Genomic DNA, 12,117 nt, shown 5'->3' on the forward strand with positions numbered 1-12,117 from the left:
TTCTCTCTTTTAAGCTGTTCTGGAGCTCCAGTTACTTCGGTGGAGTTACACTTCCTGATCTAACAAGTGTAAATGTAAGCGCTTTCTTGAGAAAAGATGTCTTATGTTGTCAGGACTTCCAAGTGAAAAGCAACTTTACCTTGTTTTGCTGTTGTGTTTTGGTTTCGATTTTTTTTTTAAGGAGAAAAAAAAAAGCAAACAACAACTTAGCAATCTCCTACCTAAGAGCGCTGAAGCAGCTGGCCATTTATAACAAAGTTAGACCAAAAGATAGAGATTCTGAAAACAATTAAATCTCTACAGGACTTTGAAAATAAGGGACCCACTTAGATCCAAAAATCCTTCAGTGACAAAAAGTTGCAAAGTGAGTTCAGAACCTGACAGCTACAAATCTGCACTCAAAGGAGACTTTATAATATGCCAAGTGCAGGAAAAAGTTTAATTGGCCCCGAGAGTCACCCATAAGATATACAAGCACAGAAAACAAGGTTTCTTTAGTTACAGAACTGCTTCAGGTTTTCCTCATTTTCAGAGAGATAAAATTTATAAAGAATAGAACCCTATCAAACATTATTAACAAAATACCGTAAGCCAATATAGTAACATATGTATACCCAGTAAGATGGAACTACCATATTCAGACAGTCCAAAAAACTCTACTTGAACTTATAGAAGACATTTAAAAGTAGAGATAAGTTAGTATTTTTTTTTCTGCTTCTCACTGCTTTTGCCATTTCTTTTATAGAAATCTCATAGGAACTCCTCTTATTGACAGAATATGGAGGGTAATTAAAAAACCCATCAGTATCTGTACTCCCAATCAAGAAGGATTAACTGAAACACTGGAATGGGTTGCCCAGGGAGGTAGTGGAGACCCCATCCCTGGAAACATTCAAGACCAGGTTGGACGGGGCTCTGAGCAACCTGATCTAGTTAGCGGTGTCCCTGCTCACTGCAGGGGGGTTGGACTAGATGACGTCTAGGGGTCCCTTCCAACCCAAAACATTCTATGATTCTATGATTATAGCTGGGAGCTGAATTAAACAAGTAAAAGCAAAACCACTAAATTAAGTCATGAGATCTGGGATACAACCTTCTTCATTAAAATCTTCAAGGACAAATGGGAAAAAAAAAGAAAAAAAAAATCTTCTTGACTACCATAATGACAGGTTAGGAACACCAATACATGCATTTGCTTAGAAATGTATATGTGTGTATGTGCATATACATACATACATACATATACACACACACAAATATTTGCATCCATATTTTTAGAAATATGGATAAAAACTCCACCTGAAGTTTGAAAGCACTAGGACCACAAATGTTCTCTCCTCTCTTGTCTCAGACTCACATTTCACCTCTGCTTCTGCAGGGCACACAGTTGTCACAGTGTATTTGTCTGAACAGCAGAATTGCAATGAAAAATTTATGTCATGCATTTCCCTTTAGCCTCCGCTATGGCCCAGACCTTCCCAACCAGAGACAAGGCTTGGGTTTCTGGAGGCAGCAGTTACTCACCGTATGATTAGGAAACTGTAACTATTACCGTGTGATTTTAAAATTGCATTGCCAGTAAACAAACAACATAAGATTTGCGAAGTTTGTTCATTATAATTACTAATACATACCTCCTGATCTGTATTTTCAAGGAGTACACTAACAGTAGCAGCACAAGACAGGAGTTTAATAATTTTCCTCGTGCTACTTTAGAAAGTTAGCTATTGATATTTGAACAAAAGCAGACATTATTTCAAAGAGGATTGCCTTAATCTCATGAATCTGTCAAGATTGCAGTGCAAGATAGGTTGCTCTAATGAAATACAAACCCAATGTGAACTACACCTGCACTTCTGTAGAGACTAATGGGTACATTTCTGCTACCAAATTTAAACGTCTTTAAATTGTTGAGAATACAAAATCATTGAAGTTTTGCTGGGTTTTCATTTCAATAAGTGATGTATGCCATCACGCTCTCAAAGAAAAGCTGCTAACACAGCTACTAAAGGTAGTATTAACAGTAGAAAGGTATTTATAACTATCATTGTACTTCAGGCTGTGGCAGAATACTTAATTTTACTACTAAAGCATTGGAAAAGGCATTGATTCAGAAGTATTAGAATATCCAGTCATTGGCTCAGTGACAGTACAAGGTACTGAATGCAATGCGGTGGGGCTGAAGATTGAGGAAACAGATGACCAAGAACCAATGCTGAGAGCACCCACACACAGTTTTGCATCTGTCACAGCACCTGGATTGAGGTGGAGACCGGCCGCAAGACTGTACCTACTTACAGTAGCTGTTTCCAAAATGTAATAAACCTAGTCATTAGAGAAGTCATTTTGAAAAGCTCAAAGCTCCCTTCTCACTTTAAGATTAAGGAAGCAGCAACTACAACAGGAAGTATAAGTAGATAAACCTGCAGTTGAAGGACAACCACCTTTTATCCTTAAAGCAAGGAGAATCGCTCAAAAAAAATCAGACATGCAACACAAAATGCCTTTGTCAGTTTTAAGGTTTGGCTGGCTATATTGTGATAAACCAAAATAATGACGATTCATTCTTTGTTTCAGTCCACAACGGCTCACTTTTCACCAAGAGGTAATTTTCCCTTTTATCAAATATTTTCTCCTTTTTAATTCCCCCAGCTCATTTGTTCTGCTATCAAGGCACCAAATTAAAACATGCAATGACTAACCAAGGAGACCCTGTAGCTGCAATGCATCAAACTAATTTTGTTGACCATTCATGGGTCATTGAAACTTCAGCTTCACATGCCTGTTTCAGAGGCAAATGACAAACATGACCCTTTCTTTCTCCAAGCTGCACAGGTATTTCACCTAGGCAAGCAGGAAAATAACTCCATCCTGCTGTCAAAACTCTCAATCCTCAAATTTGAAACTATATTCAAATAGCCTCGAATACAGCCAGTAATAAAATCTACTGGCCAAAGGATGAAGACACCTAAGGTGTTTAAATCAATTTGTTTTACATCAAGTATTACCAGATAATGAACAGATAGTGAGTTCTACAGCAGAGCTGATCTTCAATACCTGTACCAAAATCCTACTCCGCTTGGTTTCTACCCCAAAAAAAGCTGTTGATGTCACTTATTATATGCCATTTACTATATACACTTTATTTTTTAAACCATGAAAATATGAAACATCATAATTATTAAGTAAAAGGACTTCATTTTCCATTGTAAGGGAAAAGAAGGTTGGAAGACCAGAACTTATTTATTTAGAATAGAATAGACTAGACTATTTTAGTCCGAAGGGACCTACAATGTTCACCTGGTCCAACTGCCTGACCACTTCAGGGCTGACCAAAAGTTAAAGCATGTCATTAAGAGCACTGTCCAAATGCCTCTTAAACACTGACAGGCTTGAGGCATCAACCACCTCTCTAGGAAGCCTGTTCCAGTCTTTAACCACCCTCTCAGTAAAGAAATGCTTCCTAATGCCCTGTCTAAACCTCTCCTGGTGCGGCTTTGAGCCATCCCCACGCATCCTAGCACTGGATACCAGGGAGAAGAGCTCAGCTCCTCCTTCTCTGCTTTCCCTCCTCAGGAAACTGGTGAGCACCAAAACTCAGTTCCCACTGAGGTTTTTATAATTTGTTTAAACAGTTTCCCAGACTAATGCAAGAACATTCAAGATGAAATCCAGATGTGCTTGCACACCAGTTATATCCTAAAATTCGAATGGAAAACTGAAGGTAGGTATCAGACCTAGAACTGAAAATGCAAGAAAACTCCCTTCCCAAATACAATCATAGAATCATAGAATGTTTGGGGTTGGAAGGGACCCCTAGAGGTCATCTAGTCCAACCCCCCTGCAGTGAGCAGGGACTAATTAAAAACCAGGAAGACAAACAAGGTTCTTCTCCAGACTGTATCCAGATTAAACTTAGAATACTGCAAAATTCCTGACAGAAAAAAACTTGCGTAACACTTAGGATGATATAAAAAAAGATTTAACTTTTTCAGCTCCTAACAATCATTCTGTGAAAATTAAGATACTCCTGAAACCAATTATTAAAAATAATTGCCATTCATATGGGTAAAGGATTACCAAGTGCCAATGAAGAAGAAAAAATACAGCTCACTTGAGAAGTACAGAGAACTTTTGAATACCTATGTAAAAATAAGGACTAATGAGGATGTCTCCTTTGGTACTGTCTAAGAACTAAAGGAATTTTATACCCACAAGTTTGTATACTTTAAAAACATCTCTTACATCATCCTATAATAATTTTTACCACTACTTTAAAAAAAAAAAAAAGTCTGTGACTGCACAGTCTTTATATAAAATACTAATTACTACATACTTGATTACCTTCAATCTTATAGTAGGCAGCACATAAAAGCCTCATATATTTTGTGAACATTTATGATCTGAGAAATTAAATAGGCCAATAGAAATATGATTAGAAGACATTATTCTTCCCTCTACTTAAGAGCACCCACCAGCAGGAGGCCATTTGGGATGGTTAAGCACTTTCACTCAGTGCTGCAGCAGGCACCAAAGCCGTCCCCTTGCAAAATCGTCAGGAACTCAGCGTGTGCTCCTTAATGTTGCAACAACGGGTACGCAGCATTTCACAGCACTCTTCTGCAGCCCTCTTTTTCACTCTACTGAGCTTCGTCTCCTCCAGTGCAATTCACTGAAAGAGAATTTTCTCATCCATTAATTGAGCTCCAGCCTTTGATTTCCGTTGCCTTAAAACCCCACGTACTATCAGACACCTAGTATTGGAGTAGCCTTGTGCTTTTATCAAAGCAAGCGTTTTAGTGTGGTGAAAGTCATTCCTAAATAAGAATTACTTGTCTTAGGCTAAGGATTAAACAGTTAAAAAGATTACTGCTACACAGCTAGTACTTTACACGTTATCAAAACCAAACCCACAAACTTCAGGAGATACTTCACCTTTTTCAAAGACTAGGCACACTAAAAAAAATATAATAAATAATAAAAAAATATAATTTTGTATGCTATACACTAGTAAACATGTAAAAAACTAGACTTATCTCAGAAATAAGACTAGATGATAGTGTGGTGTATTTAATGCATATTAATGAACTTCACCACATTATTCAGCACTGGGGTAAGAGACTGTTCTCTGTTTACAGCATTTTTCAGGAGCATATCAAAGACCTGATATCTAAATTCACCTAGAAACACTAGAAAACTACAAAAGGCTGTCTGCAGGAAGAAAGGACTGAATTATTACACCACTGTAATAATTAACCTACTGGTATAAAGACCAAAACCACTGCAACGTCTCAGAATTTTCAACTTAAAGGCAGAAGGGAAAAAAACAACACACAGTTACATATAATGACATAGTTTGATTTTTAAGCTTCCAGTCACCACTTCAGTCAAGAATTCTGTGAAGCAGATCACAAATCACAAGAAATTGTATTGCACGTGACTAGATGGCATTCTATTTTTAACACTACAGATTAACAGATGGAAGTGGAGTTTTTCCTTCAAAAGTGCTCCAGTCATCATAAAGTACTAACAATGATGTTAATTAAACACATTTGTGGAACTAAAAAAATCCCAACCATGTGATTTCATGTTCGTTCTCTACAGCTATTTCTACAGCTCGCTCTGACAAAATTACCAGTTATATCAACATATACATCTGTATGGCAAAATAGGGAAGGGAACGTACCAGGTCATCCCTACAGCTTGAATGCCTTTTATCATGTTGATATTCCAGAAATTACCATATCTGTATTTTTATTTACCTAGCTACTTTACTCACAGTAAAAAAAAAAAAAACAAACCTGCAGAAATCCCCCCAAGTTTCATCACTGAATCAATAAGCTTATGTAAATCACACCGCCAGAAGTAAGGTCTAAAGAAGAGTTTAGTAAAGATAATTAAAAGGGAACACTCTATCCCCATCAGGTGCTAAATATAGAGCGCATAAACCCTTTTTTCCCAGCTGTGGCTGAAGCAAACTGTGTTTCCCCAAGAGGTGCCCAGAGTCTGAAGTGCAGGACGAGCAAGAGGAGTCTCTGCAGAAATGAAGAGTGCTGAAACAGCACTTGATAATGAGAAGAACTTGTCTCTTCCATCTTAAAACTACTGAACGGCACCGCTTCATAAGAGATTATTAAAACACTGAAAATTTATATAGGGATGCCTTTCCTCTTCTCTGATCCTGCTACCCCAATTGCAAGGTAACTTCATAGGAAGAAGAGAACAGGCGCTTTCTGCCAATGATCACCCAGGGAGAAAAGGACAAGCAAGTTTTACACAAACTTCCCTTAAAATTTCTTAAAGTTCCTACAGCAAAGACTAATCAAGGATTTGGGATTAGTCCGAGTTCTGGGCTGCTTTGACTATGGCTCAACACAAATTCACCAAAACAAGCAAAAATGCTGACTTCTTCACAGGTACATTTACCTTGGACTAGGTACGAGGCACTTTAAGAAAATAGGGACTTCAAAGATACCAGTTTTCTTACATCACTTTTTTCGTACCCTGATTGCATCACGTGACAATGGCATGATAACGTGATACCTCATCTGACAGTAGCGCTCAAACCTACACAAGATTCACCAGAAGTTGTGAGCTATTCCTCCCACCACCACCGTAATCAGTTTTAAGGTAAGTTCTCATCCCCAAAGCGAACCATTTAAGAATTTTACCACTGTAAACAAAACGTGACAGATATAGCACATTATGTATTAACTCCATAAGGGAAGGGAAGGTGGTCTGCCAGATTTCTCAACTGAAAATGCTTCTCCCACCGTTATTATCTTGGGCTGTGCGTGTTAAGCTAATTTCCACTTCCAGCTACACAAAAGCAAATTCAGCCTAAGTCCATGTAACTGAATTATTTTAGAGACATTGGAAGACGAATCTGGCTGAATGCACATGCACATACGTAACAGGGATTTCTGGAGTGACAGGACAGATCATCTCTGTGGCATTCATGTCAGAGCCATGACAAAATGCTTTTCCCAGATGAATAAGTGACAGCGAGAAGGCTGTGTTCAATGGGAAGAGGAAGCCAAGAGCTGGCTTGTTTCCATGGAAACAGTAGCAGCATCAGGCAGAACAGCTGTAGAAGAAAAGGCAGAAGTTCAGGAGGCAGAAATCTTGCTGATTTTACCTCACCGATATGTCAGTGCCATCAGAGACCATCTACGTTTAAGGTAGATCAAGCTAGTTTACATTGAATACGTCATGCATTAAGCTACAATTTCCAATTAAGACTTTTAACAGCCAGCATGCCAGAATTACATTAATACATTAATAAAAATTACTTATAATGGGGTTTAGTCAGCCAGTGTACACATGAAGCTACGGAGTGTATGAATATCTGTAACAGCGATGCATTATGATTTTTGTCATTAGGAACAAATCTTGCTGTTTCTTTAAAAACGACAGCTCTCATAGGTGAAATGCTTCAAGCAGAATGACTGGGTTTTGCCAATTTAATCTAATGGACTCTTTTCCCACTTAAAAATAAATTTAGCACTTTGATTCCCAACATGGCAAAAGGAATACCCTCTTTTCAGTTTCTTTATCAACCTTTACTATTTTCTTTGTATGCTTTTATAATCATTTCCAGATAGAAGACACCTGCATAACTCAAAAATTATTAAAGGTAAAATCTAAAGTATACTTACTTCCCTTGTTGGGTAAAAGATAGAGAGTCAAAATTTGCACATATAAATTAAAGGGTCTTTCTCTTTGTTAAGAAAGCAAATAAACTCTGCTATTCACTATTGATGTACAAACAAGTATTCTGAGATCGACATATCTTCATCACTCCATTCACGATGCCTCAGCTGAACTGTCCCAGCAGCACTGATTCCACCAAACCCCAAAACCATCTTACACCGTGAACAGCCAAAGTCCTACATTTAACCCACCCCATTCATTCACCCTAGTACATGATGGCTATCTAGGTACCTGGAGAAAAAGTAAGCAAGCTGCCAAATAAAGACATCAGTTATCTTCTACAAGAACACTCTCCAATATGATCTCCGTGGCTTTAACTTTTTGAGGGGATCTATAAAACTGTATTTTCTCCCTCTCCCATCTCACTCATTTCAGCTGATTCTTCCTACAACCATCCCCACCGAATGTCCAAAGCTGGTGTAGATGTTACGGGACACTGAAAGGAGTCTCAGACTGTAACTTCACGTAAAGCAGTAGATAGGAACTTCCCGTTTCCACCCAACAATACCGCTCACTGCCCAGGCATAGCCCCTTGTGTCAGGGTGAAGCAGTGTAAGATCAGTATTTTTAAGGACACTTGCAAGGTGCAAGTACCTTGACGCCTAGACTGCAAGGCTGTTGTGGTTTTATTTGCATTTCAGCAAACACTTACAACAAACTTTACAAATACTGGCTAACTACTTTTTATCCTTCCCTCATAAACCAAGTAATTATGATCTTCCCTACAGAAAAAGACCATACAGCAAAGGAGGCGCGTGACTCGCCCTTCGGCTGCTGGAAACACCAAGGGTGCTGCCAGCAGCGGCTGCTCGAGTGCCCTGGGCCACGCTGACCCCCACGCTGCTGAGCTACCCAGCTTCGCGGGCGCCGTCCCCTTCTCGGCGAACAGATGCACAGCCTTCTTCAGAAAGCGAAAGATATATAGCCATGAACTTTGTGAACCCCACAGCCTTTTTTTGAGTCCCTGCACTAAGTACATGAGCAATCCATAATCCTTAGGAAAAATCAATGACAAATACTAATTACGTCTTTAAACAGCATCATGTTTCAACTATTATTCAGAAGTAAAAGGCCTTAAAAGCTTAATTAATTTGAAATATGATATCTGAGACTAGCGCTGACATTCTAGGTCCTGCTGGGCATCTGCAGACACTCTTTTCAACTCAGTGCTTAATTATGCCTCTTGTACTTTCTTACAAACTATTTATGCGTATCTTTGCACTTTACTAAAGCATAATGAGTGCTTTGAACTTACGACCCATCAAAAGATACCAAAATCATTTACAGACATTCACTAATCAAACTCACAACACACGTGTATGATCCAGGTAGGAATCGGGTAAGCGTCTGTTTCAGAGATGCTTAAACCAACGCATAGGAAGATTTAGTTGCCCGATGCTTCTCCTCCTATGACAGTATCTTACACCGATAGCTTTCCGTATCTCCGTAACAGCATTCTGTCAAACAGCAGTTTGTGAATGATTGCTCCGTTAAGCCTGGAGTGAAGGGAGTGCTGCTGTACTCTTTAATTTCATCTCACATTCCATGAAATCCGAAACGATAAAATGAAAACAGAAAGAATATTCAGATTTAACTCCCGAACTTTAGAAACAAAGAACAGTGTTGAAGGTTTCCAAGCAATTGCACGTACACGGATTACATTTTATATTTACAAAAAACATGTTTAGTAGGTGCCGCTATCTGAATATCAAACTGCATACACTCAAAGTTGAAATTCTTTTTAGAATCTCGAATGAAGTAAACCTTCTTGTCAACAAACTAGTTTCACTATTTATATAACATCACTGGATGGTCTTGCTAGAATAATCTTGTGCGTGCACTATCCCCCAATAGGTTACCATGGCAACCTATATTTGAATTTCTATAAATTTCTATTTTTAGAGATCAGAGTTTAGGATAAAGAAAATCACAAATATTAAGTACCATTTCATTAATAGAAGATAACCCATTTTTATCATCATCCTACTCCCCAGAACAGACATTGCTAAAGTTAAATCAGGCAGCAACGCTAAAAAAAATAATTACCGCAGTTATTAAGAAAGTTTACCGCTAAGCAGCCTCACCATCATCTAGGTGGTGTATGAGTCAGTAGCTGACACCATGAGGCAAAGACTGATGTGCACAGAGTTTTGTCTTTTTTTCAGTAAGGCCAAGATTTCACTCAAATGTTTTTAGAGTTAGTCATCGTTTCAGCTGACACAAAACAAAACTGTATTTGCCAGAATACTCAGAAAATAATGTCTCTGTTTCAGGTGTGGGAAAATGTTGAATTGACAGTAACGTCTCAGTTCCAAACTAAGGTTACCATCACCTTAAATCACTGTGTTCACGAGTGCTTACTAAGTGCATGCTAGTCCTTCAGTACAAATTTACTAAATGTTTTAAATCTTGCCAGCAATTCTCAAAGTTGTCTCCCTACCAGAAAGATCAAGGTACCGAGTAGCAGCCTTGAAGAAAATGAAGACACTGATTTAGACATCGTTGTTACGGCTCTGACACTGCCTTACTCTGGGTGCCTGGGCTTGAAATCTGAATATAATGTTTAAAGCCAGTTTTTAAGTTATGGAAAGGTAAATACCTTATCTTCTAAGAGGTGAATACCACCAAGTCGCAATTTTCTATTACAGTGTTAAATACGGCGTTCATTTTGCAAACTCGAAATACCTTTACCCGAGCCACTGACAGTTCAGGATGGTCTCGTACAGATGGAAAATTTGGAAAGCAAGTGCCTACAGGCTCTGTGAAAGAGTGGACTGAAGTGGACCAAAAAAAGAAGTGAGAGCTACAACTTCCAGGGCCCAATTGCAGTCAGCACGCCTACCTTCCTATTCCTCCTGGTATCTTCCATTCACCATTTACTTCGCACTCCTCAGTTCTCCAGCAAAGTTGAGGGGAAAGATTCCCTATCGTAAAAGCTGGCAGATTTGACGCTGGCAGCAACTTTCCACGAAATAGTAGGCGAAAGACAACCTGCAGTGCAACCACCACGCCTGCGCTACTGCTTCGTCAGGTAACCGACAACCAAATTTCCTCTAGGATTCAAACAGCTAGGATGCGAGCAACGTGGGTGAATGTCGTTGATGAGCAAAGATAGACACTTCTGGCAGTTCTTCTTCAGACTCGATCCTTTATTAAAAATATATTTCAAGTATGAGCTGGAGCCAGCTGTCAAGGGAAAACATATTGGTGGGCAGCCTTCAAAAACATAAACAACGCTGGCACGCAGCAAGTGACAGAAATAACTAGGAGGACTTTTACGTTCTGTTTAACTTACCTCACCAAGCTCATAGGAGTTGCTAACATTCACAGAAATGGCATCGGGCCACAGGGAACAATTCAGGAAGACACTTAACCACACGCTTATGGTCACATCTGTGAGATTGCCAGTGAAATCAGTGGAACCGATCAGGAGACGACACCCACCGTAACTGCACTTTCTGCAGGATGAGGCTTAGCTCGGAATACTTCATGGGAATCCTGGTACATGTGCTGCAAGACACTTATTACCATTTTATAATCAAACATTTCCAATTACAAGTTCTTTTTCTTGTATTGCAGGGAGGATTTGCTGGTGGTTGCTTTCCTCATCGTTAAATTCGAGGCACCACTGTACCTTTCTCTCAAAGGAATTGACACCATTTGTTTGCTCCAAAGCCCTGGGTTAGAAAGCGAACCCGCATCGCCACTGACAACAGCAACCAGAAGACGGAACTAAAACCTAAATCATCAGTGTAGGAAGTAGTTGGCATCAAAATCTAAAATCCTTATTTAAATAACAGAAACTTAGCACGATCATTTACTGCCTTGCACCCAATACCCTCAGCCACAGAGCCAGTGAGGGTCACCCTGAGAAATCAACGGAGGGAGAGCCAGGGTGACCCCCTGTCACGCTTACTTTGTTGAACTCAGATCACCTCTCAGTGCAGACAGAGGGAAGCTGGGAAAGCACTGAGGTCGCCCTCCTGCATCGCTGTCACCACCTCACCCCAAACCCAAGACCTCCAAAAGCTGAGGGAGGGACAACGGCCACCTGGTAGGGCCAGCTGCCCCTGCCCCAGACGCACCTCCATGCAGGTACTCAGAAAGGATGAGGGCACCTGGGGGCTGCTCCTGCCCACACCCATACAAACGGGTCCCCAGCAAGCAGGACCTCTGTACCCCCACCCGGGCCAGGGGGGCGAGCACAGCTGCCTCGCAGGTTCCTCGGGGCACAGCCCCCACCTCACCCCATGTACCTTCCCACGGGGGGATGCCAGCACGGCAGGACCCCCCTTGCTGCCTGCAGATGCAGAGAAGCCAAGCACCACCGCCCCGCAGGGGCCGATGTCACCCCCACGCAGCGGCCCACCAAAGCTTCACCTCCGCGTGCGCACCGCAAGCAGG

At 40.3% G+C, this 12,117-nt stretch overlaps 1 protein-coding gene across 1 annotated transcript in view; it reads right to left on the bottom strand.

Moving 5' to 3' along the window:
- Positions 1-12,117, bottom strand: part of KCNC2 (potassium voltage-gated channel subfamily C member 2) — a 104,591-nt gene that overhangs the window by 90,371 nt on the left and 2,103 nt on the right. Inside the window, exon 3 of the mRNA XM_035901678.1 lies at positions 8,656-8,682. Within this exon, the coding sequence (XP_035757571.1) occupies positions 8,656-8,682 (27 nt within the window). The remainder of the gene's footprint in view (positions 1-8,655; positions 8,683-12,117) is intronic.

The sequence above is a fragment of the Egretta garzetta genome, unplaced genomic scaffold, assembly GCF_000687185.1.
Source record: "Egretta garzetta isolate BGI_Z169 unplaced genomic scaffold, ASM68718v1 scaffold68, whole genome shotgun sequence".
NCBI lineage: Eukaryota > Metazoa > Chordata > Aves > Pelecaniformes > Ardeidae > Egretta > Egretta garzetta.